We start from the raw sequence: 15,747 nt of genomic DNA, 5'->3' as shown, positions 1-15,747 counted from the left end.
GAATAGTGGAGGAAATATAGAATCCAAAGAACTTGAGACACGTAGTTATGAACTAAGGGGGGGAGAATGGTGGGGGAGGGAGGGTGTGGGTGGAGGGGAATGAAGGGGGAGGGATAGAACAACTGTAATGGTATAATCAATAAAATATATTAAAAAAATAAAATAAAATAAAATAAAATAATTAAAAAAAAACAATGGTGTAAGTATAACTGCTTTNAAACCAAGAGGACAGCTAGATCAGGAGTGGAACCATAGAAATGAAAAACACATGGAGGGTTAGAAACAGGGGGGTGGGAGGGGGAGAAGGGGGGAGAAGGCACAGAAAATAGCATAGATGGTAGGCAGAAAATAGATAGGGGGGAGGGCGAGAATAGTGCAGGAAATATAGAATCCAAAGAACTTGAGACACGTGGTTATGAACTAAGGGGGGGAGAATGGTGGGGGAGGGAGGGTGTGGGTGGAGGGAAATGAAGGGGGAGGGATAGAACAACTGTAATGGTATAATCAATAAAATATATTAAAAAAATAAAATAAAATAAAATAAAAAAATTAAAAAAAAACAACGGTGTAAGTATAACTGCTTTGGAACAGCATTTGGCTGTATCTACCAAAGTGAAACATATGCACACCCTGACAGGTAACAATTCTATCCATAAGTATATACCCAACAGAAATGCCAACACGTACGTATTAGAATGTTCATGGCAATATTCGTCATAATAATCAATGCCTGGGGACTACCCAAATGTTAAATAGTAAGAAGGCTAAATAATTGTGGTCTAGTCACACAGTGGAATGATATATAACAATGTGAATGAAGTCTAGAACCACAAGCAGTAATATAAATAAGTTTCACAAAATATTAAGTGAAAGAAACCAAATATGGGAGTATGTACTATATAATTCATTCCACTTATACAAACTACAAAAACACACACTAATCCATGCTTTTCAAAGTGAAAATTTTGTGGTTGCCCTTTTGGAGGGACTATGGCTTATGTGACAGCCAGGCAGCCTGGGGGTGAATGGGAGGGAGCACAAGGGCAGCTTCTGGGGTGCTGGCAACGCTCTGTTAAATGGTCTGGGTCCTGGTGCACTGGTGTTCCATTGGTGAAAATCTGAGATATATGTTTATGACATATGTATTTTCTATATGTGTATTATACTGTAATAAAAAGTTAAAAACAAACATCGCCAACCATAATAATTACAACAACTAAAATTCCCTAAGATTCAAATTGTTCAATAATAGTAAAAATAAAAGAAAGTCAAGAACACAAGGTGTCTAACGTGTAGGTTCATTCCATGTCCATCAAGTTAGTCTGAGTCCAGTATAACACCATCTTCAAATCACAAAGATTTATATAGATAAAGCTAGTGGTATCAGTATATCTTTGTCCTTGCTGATAAGATTATTGTTTCCTTTCTTTTGTTAAAAAAAAAACTACTGCAATTAGTTTCTACAGCTCTTTTTATTTACCACCAGATATTGACTGTTCTAGGCATTATGACCACACACACTAAAATGTGGTAACTGGTGTCTAGCAATGTGTGTGTTAGAGGAAGAAAACAACACCTGAAAACACTCTGGATCCTTGGGGAAACCTGAGAAAAATATTACTGCTATATCCTGGGTAGTGTTGTCTGAGTATGGAATAAACTTCTTGACCTGAACAGATGTTTAAATACAACAAATGGTAAGATCATGGCTCAATATACTTTTGTGAATTAAAATGGATACTTCGAAACAAACTTAATGTTCTGCAGCTGGCTGTCCCAATTTAAAACATGTAACTTTTGTAACCTTGCCGGAGAGGGAATGCTGGTACTATCAGATGTCTGGAAGTAAATCTGAACTTAGTGACTTTTGGAAACACAGTTTTTGAGGTTGTTTCCCACCTACATATGACCATTTTTATAAACTGGTTAACCAGGAGTCCAGCTGCAGGAATGTTTGGATGTTTCCTTGTGGCTGGAATTCATCACAAACTTTCTTTGTTACTCCCCAAAGACACTTTTATAGATGGACTAGTAAGTGATAATAACAATGGCTAAAATTTGAAGATGGAACTAAGACTTTATAGAACTACAATGGGGAGGAAAAAACATGTTTATGTCAATCTTCCCTGATACCACATTAGGTATGACTGACCCTACAGAAGTGAATGAAAGGAGAGATTAGAAAGTATGAGGCTACTTTCGGGATGGAGCCAGAATTCTCTTAATCAAAATGATGTGTCTGGTGAAAATACAAATGAACTATTAGTAGAAAACCATTCAAAATCATCTTCTACTATATGGCACAGATTTGTGTGTTTGTATGTGTGTGTGTGTGTGTGTTTTTACAGAGGGATTGTATTTAAAACGGTGGCCTCTCATAATCATACCAAGTAGAGACTCAGTCACTCTAAAAAGCAAAACCCAAATCTTTTATACTGGACTTCGCCATATAGCATTAACACACATCTTTTATTTTGGTAAATATCTTTAAATAATCAATGATCAAATTTCCTTCCTGATGTTCATAATATCACAATATGCACTTATCAGGTGGCTACTTTCCCTTTTTAAAAAAAATACTACCCCTACAACTAGTGAAATTGAAACAGTAATCAAAAAACAAAAAAATCTTAGACCAGACAGCTCCACAGGAGAATTTTACCAAATGTTCAAAAAAACTAACATCTATTCTTCTCTAACTATTCAAAAAATTCAAAAGGAGGGACCACTCCCAAGCTAATTTTACATATTCAGCATTATCCTAATCCCCAAACCAGAGAACGATACTACAAAAAAAGAGTATTATGGACGAATATCCCTGATGAACACAGACGCTAAAATCCTCAACAAAATACTAGCAAACTGGATTCAGCAATATATTAAACAAATCACACATCACGATCAAGTGAGATTTATTTGGGGGATGCAAGGTTGGTACAATATCCTCAAATCAATAAACGTAATACACCACATAAACAAAATGAAGGATAAAAACCACATGATCGTATCAATAGGTCCAGAAAAAGCAACTGATAAAATCCAGCACCCATTTATGATAAAAACTCTCAACAAAGTGGGAATAGAGAGGACATACCTCAGCATAATAAAGGCCATATGTTACAAATCCATAGCCAACATCGATGGGCAAAAACTAGAGTGTTTCCCTTATGACAGGGAACAAGACAGGGATGTCTACTTTTACTGTTCTTACTTAAAATAGTACTGGAAGTCCTAGCCACAGCAATCAACAAAAAGGAATAAAGGGCAACCAAACTGGAAAGTAAAACTGTCATTATTTGCAGATGAGATGACACTGTATATGAGGGGAGACCAAAAAAGAAAAGGAATTTATAAAAAACTGTGTATTTATCTTTACATGTTTAAACTTCAGTCACCTTCAAAGTACTCCTCATGTGATGCAATACACCTATTCAGACTTTTTCCCACTGCTCAGAGAGTTTTTAAACTCATTGATTTTGATACCTTTTTGTGCTTCTGCCATTTTCTATTTCACTTTTTCCACATCAGCAAAACGTTTCCCTTTGAAGATTTTTTTTCATCCAGGGAAACAAGAAAAAAGTTGATCGGGGCTAGATCAGGTGACTAGGAAGGATGGGTGGGGCACAGGGATCATGTCATTTTTTTGGTCAAAAACTGCTGAACACTCAGCATGGAGTGGGCAGGTCTGCTCATACATTACCCATCATGAAATGGGCAAATGTGTTGAAAGAGTCTTTTAAAAAAAATTAACTGAAGCCAAATACAGCCTCTCACAATACCTCCAGCTGGAACACTGATACAGATGGGCTCCTAGAACACTCACCCAACTGGAGAAGCCTGTACTACAAGGGGCCAACTCTCCAGAAGATAATTCTGTGTTTGGGGGGTTCTGCCTTCCCCTCATAGAAAGAACCCTAAAGATTTCACCCTGAAACTTCTAGAACTGATAAATGAGTTCAGTAAAGTAGCAAGATACAAAATAAATATCCAGAAATCAGCTTCACTTTTACACACCAATAATGAACTATCAAAAAGGAAAACTAAGAAAACAATCCCATTCACAATTGCTTCAAAAACAATAAAATACCTTAGAATAAATTTAACCGAGGATGTAATATAACCTGCACTCAAAAAATTTTAAGACAGTGAAGACACAAATAGGTGGAAGTATATACTATGCTCATGGATAGGAAGAACTAATATTGTTAAACTGGCCATTCCACCCAAAGCAATCTATAAATTCAACACAATGCCTATCAAGATAGCAATGGCATAATTCATACAACTAAAAGAAAGATTACAAAAATGTATGGAACCACAAAAGACCCCAAATGGCAACAGTTATTTTGAGAAGGAAAGAGAGAGTTGGAGAAATCACACTACCTAATATCAAACCATATATACTTCAAGGCCATTGTAATTAAAACAGCATGATACTGGTATAAAAACAGACATATAGATCAATGAAACAGTATAGCGAGCCCAGGAATAAACCAATGCCTTCATAGCCAATTAATATTTGACAAGGGAGACAAAAGCATACAATGAAGTAGAGAGTCCATCCATGTGGGGAACATACGATAAATATGTGCAAAAAAAAAAAAGATCTAGACCACCTTTTTGGGGGTGAATTTAGGCCTCTAATTCATGCTTTGCCTGTGTTTATACTATACTTTTATTTCTTTTTGGCTGATTACATTTTTAAAGTATATTTTATTGATTACGTTACTACAGTTGTCCCATTTTTTTCTCCCCTTTATCCTCTTCCTCCCTGCACCACCCCCTGTCCAGCATTTCCCACACCCTGTTAGTTCATGTCCATGTGTTGTACATATAAGTTCTTTGGCTTCTCCATTTCCTACACTATTTTTAACCTCCCCTTGTTTATTTTGTGCCTACCTATTATGCTTCTTATTCCCTTTAACTTTTCCCCTATTCTCCCCCTTCCCCTCCGTACTGATAATCCCCCACATGATCTCCATTTCTGTGATTCTGTTGCTGTTACAGTTGTTTGCTAGGTTCAGTTGTTGATAGTTGTGAGTTTGTTGTCATTTTAGTATTCATAGTTTTGATCTTTTTTTTTAGTAGGTCTCTTCAACATTTCATATAATAAGTCCTTGGTGATGATGAACTCCTTTAACTTGACCTTACCTTGGAAGCACTTTATCTGCCCTTCCATTCTAAATGAAAGCTTTGCTGGATAGAGCAATCTTGGATGTAGGTCCTTGACTTTCATGACCTGGAATACTTTCCAGCCCCTTCTTGCCTGTAAGGTCTCTTTTGAGAAATCAGCTGACAGTCTAATGGGAACTTCTTTGTAGGTAACTGTCTCCTTTTCTCTTGCTGCTTTTAAGATTCTCTCCTTATCCTTAATCTTGGGTAATTTAATTATGATGTGTCTTGGTGTATTCCTCCTTGGGTCCAATTTCTTTGGAGTCTCTGGGCTTCCTGGAACTCTATTTCCTTTGCCAGATTGGTGAAGTTTTCCTTCATTATTTGTTCAAGTAAGTTTTCAATATTTTGCTGTTCCTCTTCTCCTTCCAGCACCATTATCTGGATGTTGGGACACTTAAAACTGTCCTAGAATTTCCTAAGCCTCTCCTCATTTTTTTGCATTCTTATTTCTTCATTCTGTCCCAGCTGGACGTTTATTTTTTCCTTTTGTTTCAAACTGTTGATCTGAGTCCCAGTTTCGTTCCCTTCACTGTTGGTTCCCTGTATATTTTCCTTTATTTCACTTTGTGTAGCCATCATTTCTTCATCTTGAGACTAAGCTCAATCAATTCTGCGGGCATCCTGATTACCGGTGTTTTGAATTCTGCATCAGATGGGTTGTCTATTCCCTCATCGTTTGGTTCTTTTTCTGGAGTATTGTTTTATATGTTCTTTCATTTGGGCCATATTTCTTGGCCTTAGCACACCTGTTACATGCTAAGGGGTGGAGCCTTAGGCACTTGTCAAGTTGGGGAAATCCTCTTTGCTGCGTTGTTGTGCTGTCTGTCGGGGAGGGGGCAGAGAGAGAACAGTGACGCTTGCTCTGCTCTTGGCCCACTTTCTGTAACTTTCCTCGCTTTCCACAAGCACATTGTGCCCTTTCTCATACTGATCTGCAGGTGGGGGCCCTTTTGCATTTTAGGACCCTGTGGGTCTCTGCAACACACTCTCCTGTGAGGCTGGAAGTTTCTCCCACTGCCACAACCCCCACAGCTTTTTTACAGCCAGGGGTTTTGAGACTTTGGTTTCCTGTACCCAAACCCTGGGTTTCACGGTCTGTCTTGCTCCCCGAATTGTTGTTCCTGCTGGTTTATCTGCACATGAATGTGGGACTGCTCGGTCCTTCAGCTGTCATCTTGCTGTTCGTCCTCTCCACCTCGGGTGCCCAACTCTGCTCTTCCTACTGGTCTGAATGAATGTTTCTTTAATTCCTTGGTTGTTGGACTTCCATGCAAATTATTTCCTGGCAGTTCTGTTTGTTCTTCATTTTTAAATTGGTTGCTATGCTTTTTTTTGGTTGTGTAAGGAAGCAAAGTGTTTCTGCCTATTCCTCCATCTTGGCCAGATCTGTAGACAGATTAGACCACTTTCTTATACTATATACAAGACTAAACTCAAAATGGATTGAAGATCTAAATGTCAGACTCAAAACCATGAAAATCTTAAAGGAAAACATAAGGCAGTAAAATCTTGGACTTTTGTTGTAGCCATATGTTTTCTGACATATCTCCTTGGGCAATTAAACAACAGAAAAAATAAACAAATGGGACTACATCAAAATAAAAAGATTTTGCACAACAAAGGAAACTATCGACACAATGAAAAGACACCCCACTGAATGGGAGAACATATTCACTGATACATCTGATATGAGGTTAATATCCAAAATTTATAAAGAAACTCAACACCAAACAATCCAATTAAAAATGGGCAAAGGACCCGAAAAGACACTTCTCCAAAGAGGATATACAGGTGGCCAGTAGACATATAAAAAGATGCTCAATATCACTAACCATCAGAGAAATGCAAATTAAAACCAGAGTAAGATATCACCTGACATCTGTCAAAATGGCTATTATCAATAAATCTACAAACAAGTGTTGGCAAAGATGTGGAGAAAAGGGAGCTCTCATGCATTATTGGTGGGAATGCAGACTGTTTCAGATACAGTGGAAAGAAGTATGGAATTTCCTCAAAAAATTAAAAATGGGACTGCTTTATGATCTAGCAATTCCAATTCTGGGAATTTATCCAAAGAAATCCAAAACACTAATTTGAAAGAATATATACACCCCTATGTTCACTACAGCGGTATTTACAATAGGCAGGATTTGAAAGCAGTCCAAGTGTCCATCAGTAAATGAATAGAAGAAAACTGTAGTACATTTCCATAACAGAGTACTACTTGGCCATAAAAAAGAAGAAAGTTTTACCCTTTGCAATAGCATGAATTGAACTGTAAAGTACTATGCTAAGTGAAATAAGCCAGTCAGGGAAAAGTAAGTACAACATGATTTTACTCGTATGTGGAATACAATGAATAAAACAAATTAACAAGTAAAACAGAGACAGACTTGTAAGTAGAGAGCATGCTGACAGCTGTCGGAGCTGGGTGTGGTGGTAGAGGGATTGAACAAAAAAACAAAAAGAAAAAGGAGAGAGAAGTCATGTACATGGACAACAGTGTGGTGACTGCCCAGGGAGGTGGGTGGGGGAGGTGGAGGAGGGTACGGGGGTGATAAATGGTGATGGACAGACTTGACTGGGGTGGTGAACACACAATACAACATACAGACAATGTGGTATAGAACTGTGCACCTGAAACCTGTATAATGTTAACCAATGCTAACCTAATAAATTCGATTAAAAATGCCACCTCAAAACAGGCAGGCACTAACCTGTTGCTATGGGCCCTTCATCACCAGGCTGACCCCTGGCTCTCCTAGAGGGACTTGCCTGCATCCATTTGTTTTGAGACTGCTTTGTTCCTCTAGATTATTTGAAGCTGAATGTTTAGTCCTTGTATTATTTTTGCAACTTAGGTCCTCTGGACAGTTTTTATGTGAGTGAGGGAAGAAAGTAGGAGAGGAAGTGAAGAATCATGGAAAGAGATTTTTTAAAAAATATAAAGTACAGTACTTAACAAAATAAATATATTCTTATTTCACATTTTAATTTTAGAGTCCATATTTCTATTATCCAAAGAACATCCTTGACAAAATATTGAAATGAAGCTGGCTTCTCCCTGTCATCTAGCATCTCTTTCTCTTGCCTATTAATGCAAACTCAGAGAACATGAACTAATTTTAATGTTAACCAAAGCCAAATATAAAGGTGGAGGCAAATCTAATGCTACTTAAGAAAAAAATAAAGAAATAAAAGGAGGGGGAAAGTAGGGGAGAAGTAGGAACATATGCCCTATCCAAAGCTAAAAATAATTTTAATTTTCTTGTTTACCTTCTATAGAATAATGCTATATTTCTCTGAAAGTAAATGGTTAAGAATTATTCACTGTTTTGTATTATACGCCACTCAATTCTATTGACCAGGGCGAAATACAACAGTTGATTAGAAAAAAAAAGTGCTCTTAAAATGTAAAGTAATTATTAGTATACAACATTAAGGGTTAAGATGTTCATAAAATTACAGTATTTTTGTATCTGCTCACCTCTGACATATCGTGCACCAGCAAGAGTGGAACACTTATTGTTGTGATGTCATGAGTACAGCAAACCTTGAGTATGTTCCGAAGTCCCATAATGGCAGGGTCACGAGCAGTGATATTTCCAGATTTCACATTGTCATCCACACAAAGATGGAAAGCAACATGGATTTCTGAGAGATTAGAATGCCGTGTAATGTAAAATTCTCCTGTGAACAAGAAACAACGGTGATTTTCAAGTAGATAAACCACCACCCTCAGTGGACTATATAAGTGACTATAATGGGTAATCTATGTATTAAACTAGTAGAGGTGCATCAGCAACCTATGTTGAACTCAGGAAGCAAATATGAGTACTGCTTCTAAATTGTTAGAAAACGGTGATGAAAAAAGGGGCACTAGCTAATTTTGCATTAGGTTCATAAACTGGTATGAAGTGACCACTAATTAGTAAGTTAATCAAATGAGTCTTTGTCATCTCTATGCTGATGTAAATGCTCAAAAGGTCCTATTTGACACAAACTTAATGAGTTTACTTTTTACTTAATGTAAAAACAGGCTGCTTGATTACCTGTCATCCCCACGCCCTAAATCTGCTCTTCTCCATCTCAATTTATGGATCCAATTTCTATCCAGTTATTTGCTCAGGACAAGAAGATAGCAGTTGCCCTTCGCTATTTTCTCTCTCAATGATTCTTCCCAATCCCCAATCCAACCAATTCACCAGCAAATATTTTCAGTAATATCTCCAACAAATATCTCAAATCTGAGAGCTCCATTTTTGTTGCTATCACCCTAGTTCATGCTACCATTGTCTCTCACATAGTTTTTTGCAATAGCCTCTTAATGAATCTCTCTGCTCCCATTCCTGCCCACCTACAAACCATTTCCACATTGCAAGAAAAATGACTTATACATAAATCAAATAATATCACTCCCTTAAAATCATCCAACATGCACACACCACATTCAGAAAAAAATCCAAACTCTACTGCGGTCTGCAAGGCCTGTGTGATCTGAAAATTGCCTATCTGTTTGACATCCTCAACCTCCCTCTTCCTGTCCAGTCACAATGGCCTTTGTTCAGTTCTGCAAACACACAGAGCTCGTTCTCAATTCAAGGCTGCTTCATAAAAGGCTGCCTCAAGATTCTCGTACGGCTGACTTTTCATTAATCATGTCTCGGATCAAAAGGTCACATTCTCAGAGAGGTCTTCCTGACTGTCCCAGCTGCTGGATGACTCTCTCACCCCTCACTTATTCTATTTCACATTGTTCTATTTTATTCTTAGCACTGAAATTCTTTTACTGTTTGTGAGATTATTTTAAAGAAACCATTGTTTACACTCTATAACTATAGGCATTTTGTCTATCTTGTCTAATATTCTATCTCTAGCACATAGAACAGTACTTTGTTCATTGAATATGATCAATAAATATTTGTTGAATAAATGAACAAATATTTTAGATTGAATGTTGGAGCAATTGTTATTGGACCTTAAAATCCACGCTTCCTACAACCATTTTTCCATTGTCTACATAGCCACGGTAGCTACACCAGCTTTTATATTCTGCAGTTTCTGTCAATATAAATAAATAAAACAGAAAACATATAAAGAATATGTTTTTAAAAATCACATTGTTCCCTGGAAATTCTGATATGTCCTTCTAGGAAAGCTTCTTCTCTTCTAAGATACACTTTTCTATCACTAATGCCTGCCCTTATAAAATCTTCTTACCTCGGCTTCAAAGTCACTATCTTAGATTTTATTAGTTACTTTTTTAAAAAGATTTTATTTATTTTTAGAGAGAGGGGAAAGGAAGGAGAAAGAGAAGGAGAAAGACATCAATGTGTGGGTGCTTTTCACACCCCCTACTGGGGACCTAGCCCACAACCCAGGCCTGTACCCTGACTAGGAATTGAACCAGTAATCCTTTGGTTCACAGGCCTGCACTCAATCCACTGAGCTACACCAGCCAGGGTGGATTTTACTTATATTTACTTATAAACATATAACATAGCTAAAAGTACTTAATGTACTTTAGCAAAATGTTTAACCATTTCTAGTTACCAGTGTACATAAGCTATACCCCTGGATGCTGCTGATAGGACTCAGGAAAAGGTTTTTTTTCCTAAGATAGAAAATTAGTTCAACAGAAAAATAAACGGAAGAAGGGCACTGACATAAGTATCAAAATAAACTAGTCAAATAAAAAGTTTTAAAAATCGATGAAATATATGGACAATTTGATTACAATTTCTTGGAAGGCAACACAAGAAAGAGACAGCTTACCAGAAATCTAGTAAATTCCCTCTGAGAGAATATTCCTCTGTGCCCGACTACTGATAATTTAGGTGATGGAAGTCATAGTATTAAACACAGGCTATGGTCTAGTAGTGAGGCAGACGACTTAGTGAACAAGTTAGGTGCCGCTGATCCCCAAACTGCACAGCTTCACCGACCTGAGATGACCTGTCTCGTGGCCTCATTTTACCCACTAGGGAAATGGGGGTCACGGAGCTGGCAGTAGTAATCAAAGTAATACCATACAGTAGAAAGAAGGACTAGATTGGGTGTTAAGAAGATCTGGTCTCTAGCACTTACTGGATAAGTGATCTTGGATAAATCAATTCAACTTACAGATTCTTTGTACTTTGTGTAAGAAATGAAAAAATAATGCCTGACTGCTTTCCTTACAAAGTAGTTGTGAAAATTATCTGATATATACTGTAAATACTTAGATACCAATAAAGCAAAATTATAGGTAAAAAATTATAGAACTAAAACTGTTTTTCTTTGCAATTTAAAATTTTACAGCATTTGTGATTTGGATACTTTCTCTCTCCTGTCTACTTCCTAGCTATGTAGGCATCCTTTAAATAAATGGAAATCCAGATGTTACCAGCATATCTAACTGAATAGTTTAATATTCCTTTGTTTAATGCAGACATATGACATACCTTCCTGATTTGGTAGTGATAACAAGATACTAACCTAAAGATTTTTTCCAAAAAGGAATAAGGAAGGAAATAAATCTAGCATTAAGGAGTTAAGTTTAAAAAAAAAAGACATCAGTACTTCCAGAATAGATAATAAGATTGTCATATTTTAAGAAAGCCACAAAACATGGATGATTTAAATTATAGATCTATGAACAGAAATACAATGAATCCTGCTTCAATGAAGGTATTTTTAGATGGAGAAGACAGTTTCCTGTTCCACAAAGTGAAGGAAACAGCATGTGGTGAGGCAATCCTGCCTCTAACATTATGCACTAAGGTAGGATATCTGAAGGTGGAAGGAAATTCGGAAGCTGATGACCACAAGTTTACTGACAGGGACTGACAAGATAATACCAGAAATAGTTATGCTATTTCCTTAGATTAAAAGGATGTGACCTACATGTAGAAAATATAGGAAAGGAAATGTTAAGGAAAAAAGTCTTGGTAATTTATGAAGCTGCAAAATTTACCATTTAGTTTAAAAGACGTTACTTACAAAGTAAATCAATAGGCCTCCTTTGTCAGGTACACCTTGTCACCCAAGCTTGACTAAGGATCATCAGAGTGAGCTCAGTCTGGGAGAGTACAAAAAGACTGCACTTCCAGTTTATATACTACATATTCAAGAATAATAAGGAAATTAAAGAAATAAAAAGTAAAAAAAAATGATGGGGAAATGAAAATAAGATTCTAAATCAGATGACCTATGTTCTTTCTACAAGTTCAACTGTTTACATCCCCACATACCACTGTTTACATTTCAGTGTAAAAATTACTTATTGGTTTATTTAAGAAACAAAGATATGTATAAAAGAGGAAATGTGAAATAGCAAATAACAATAAAGCGTATGTAATTGCTTGATCAGGTTTTCTTTTATGAATCTAGAAAAGTCAGTCCTAGTATAACATTTAAATAGCAGAACTTTTGTGAAACTTTATTATATAGACACAATGTTGTTCTGACAAACTTTTATAAACTACACCATAAGAACTTATGCTTCAAATCTGATTTCAATGCATATGATTATAAGAAAATTGCAATTTAAAATAATACTTACCAGGTAAAATATTTAAATAGTTCCTATCAGCATTTTTAGTCTTATCATCACTTTCTCCATTTTGGCTCCCAGAATCTATGTATAAGATAATGCAACATGAAAGAACACACAACATATGACAACATATCACTGCTACTACTTCTCAAGCAATCATACCAACAAACGTTAACTAAGAATCTCTAGGTGACAGGCATTGTGATGGATGCTTTAACATGCATGGCCTCATTTAATTCTTACAAAATGCCTAAAACCACAATCTTATGAGGTACTTTTACTTCTTCATTTACATATGAGGAAACAGAAGCTTAAACAGGTTAATTAACTTATCCAAGAATGCACAGGTAAGTGATAGAACCAGGTCTTGAAACTACATAGACAGATTACAAATTCTAGTATCTTAACCACATTAGACTTGCCAATACCCTATTTTTCATCTAGGAGTTTCAAGGCATCAAGTTAACAACACATAAAATAAGTTCATTAGATAATTGTCATGTGGCCATATTTATTTTTAGGATGAGTCACTCTTTTCGATATAACTTGTTCAGATCTATAAACAAATGGTTAGTATCACCAGGAATTACTTTGTTACTTCCTATTTGACATTATATACAATTTATTTCAAATAGATAGGTAAAACTGTTTCAAATGGAGGATATTTTCCCCAAATAGTCAATAGTTATTCTTTGTAGAAAGCATGATATTACTTAAAAGCATAAATGTTGGTAAAAATGAGATACATCACAATTGACCACATACTGCTGTTGAATACTAATTATTTTACATACATAGTTTTAATAGAAGATACATACAAATTTTATAATAGTGCTATCAGAACTCAAAAAATACAGACTTAATATTAGCATTCAAAGTAACTCTTTTTAAGAAACTGTATATTTTTTCTAATACAAAACTACTTGGAATGGACTTCAACATCAGAAAATCACTTGAAAAGAGTCAGAACTTCAAATGAGTAAACTGCAAATACAAAGGGAATGTTACAGTTTCAAGAAAGTTCTGAATAAAAGTAACAATATTTTTATCAAAGGGCCACTCTGATGAACTGAGTTGTAACACTGCACCTTTTGTTAATGCACATATCTCATAGACAGAAGGAAGGACAGGTTTTGTGGCCAGCACCCACACTTAACGTGGTATTTCTCACACAGAGCCATGTAATTGATAGGCTCTGAATAAACATCTGTCCATGGCACAGAAAACAAAAAACAACAAATAAGGACTGTAATTTCATTCACATGGGTTATGAACAACTCCCTCGTGAATGCAGCAGCTCATCGGAAAGGAGGTGGCGAGTGCTCCTGACAGGGGCCGCATTCTCCTGACAGGGGCCAAGTTGTGCCGCTAAACGGGCAGCAAATGAAACGTGCTTCGCAGGAGTGAAAGTGTTGGCACAGCTGTGAGAGCTTTAGAAACTCCTTAAGGAATCTGAGGGCTGAAATGCATATATAGAAATGGTGAGGATGAGGAAGATGGCAATGGAGTAGGACCTAGTGGATTCCAGTTCCTGTACACATGGGAGAAAATCCTGGTAGACCTACTGAGGAACAATGTAATCAACCTACGGCTCCCCAGCATTTATGAAAACAAGAGACCAGAGATTGTGACAGATGCTGAAGGGCCAGACAGTGGCAGGTCAGTGGGGTCTCGGGGACCTGAGTAAAGACAAGAGCAGCGGCCGTGGTGGCCAGTACCTTCGGCCAGCGCCTAGCAGCCTTGGTGCTGCCACCGTGGTTGGGGTAAAGAGGCCCGGGTCTGCGGCCAGGGGCGTCTGCCACAAACTCTTCGGGAGCCGGCACCCAGCGGGTCTATTGCAGACTCTTTGGGAGCCTTGGGCCTGCTGCAGGGTCCTTGGGAGAGAGCTGGGTCATCAGCTCGCTCTCTCCCTGTCTAAGCAAGGCTGGGCAACACGGGGCAGAGACCTGTCTGCTTGAGTTTACAGCGAGGGTAACAAGGTCAAAGGGCCATGTTCAACTGCGGACTCTGTGGTCACCAACCTGGGAGAATTGAGAGGCGCACTGTCGTGACCAGTCTGGCTGGGGATTGAGCCGGGCTGAGAGGCAGGCTTTCTGGAGAAGTTTCTTTTGGAAAGTGGACTAAGATGTTCTCCTGAGATGGCAGCTTAGCTTGATTCCCACCCAACATGGCAGCGATCCAGAGAAGGGGTGGAAGCACTTGAGTTCCGCCACAGGACTGGGAAGGACCGTGCCAGATCCTGCAGGACCCAGGCAGCCTGGCGGGCCTGCGGGTGCTTGCACCCCAGCCCACAGAGAGGACCCCTGGGAAGGTGCTCTGAAGAGAACCTAGATCCCCTTCATGGAGTGCCGGGGAGAGGCTCGCTCTTGGGAGAGCACTCTCAGAAAGACCACAGCAATTGACTCACAGCCTGCTGCAACCAGAAAAACCGGTTTGGACAGTTTGAAACCAACAAGGGATTTTTTTGGAGGGGGTGTTTTTTTTTGTTAGTAACATCTTTTTAATTTTATTATTGTTTTATCTTTCAATACTTTTTTCCTCTCCTTTATTTTTTCCTGTTTTAGTCCTTCTTCCTTTCTTTCCTAACTTATCACTTTTTCCTCCCTTCTCCTGCTTTTTTTGTTTGTTTGTTGCTTTGTTTTCTCTTACCCATTAGGGACACAAACAACTGGAAACCCCGAAAAGACCAGAGTGGAACCCAAAGAGGGGGCATCCCAACAGTACAGAGAGACAAATTGCACTTTGCTATAGCAGAGAAGCCACAAGTTGCTGCATATTTATAATATTTCCTTTCACTATTCTTACTTCTTTTATATTTTAATAGTATCTTTGTATTCCTCCTCTTTCTGTATAGGCTTCTTAGTCTTGGCTGGATATATTGTATTATTTGACAGGATTCCCCCAGTGTATTGCTAACTTTCTATACTTCATGCCACTTGTTTTCCTTTAGCACACTACCCAAAGTTCTATACCCCCATTCAGACAGATCACATAGAGTCTGTCATATGATTGTTGCTCTAATATAATTGTAAATG

At 37.7% G+C, this 15,747-nt stretch overlaps 1 protein-coding gene across 2 annotated transcripts in view; it reads right to left on the bottom strand.

Moving 5' to 3' along the window:
* FERRY3 (FERRY endosomal RAB5 effector complex subunit 3) overlaps positions 1-15,747 on the bottom strand; it is a 66,102-nt gene that overhangs the window by 12,540 nt on the left and 37,815 nt on the right. For both annotated transcript variants that reach the window (XM_037064702.1, XM_037064703.1), the window contains 2 exons: positions 12,719-12,793; positions 8,663-8,865 (listed from right to left, as the gene is read on the bottom strand). In XM_037064702.1, the coding sequence (XP_036920597.1) occupies positions 8,663-8,865; positions 12,719-12,793 (278 nt within the window). The remainder of the gene's footprint in view (positions 1-8,662; positions 8,866-12,718; positions 12,794-15,747) is intronic.

The sequence above is a fragment of the Sturnira hondurensis genome, unplaced genomic scaffold (assembly GCF_014824575.4).
Source record: "Sturnira hondurensis isolate 20B ecotype Veracruz unplaced genomic scaffold, ASM1482457v3 Scaffold0015509, whole genome shotgun sequence".
In the NCBI taxonomy this organism is placed as follows: domain Eukaryota; kingdom Metazoa; phylum Chordata; class Mammalia; order Chiroptera; family Phyllostomidae; genus Sturnira; species Sturnira hondurensis.
Note: the sequence above shows the minus strand (reverse complement) of the source record. Positions and strands in the feature narration are given on the sequence as shown.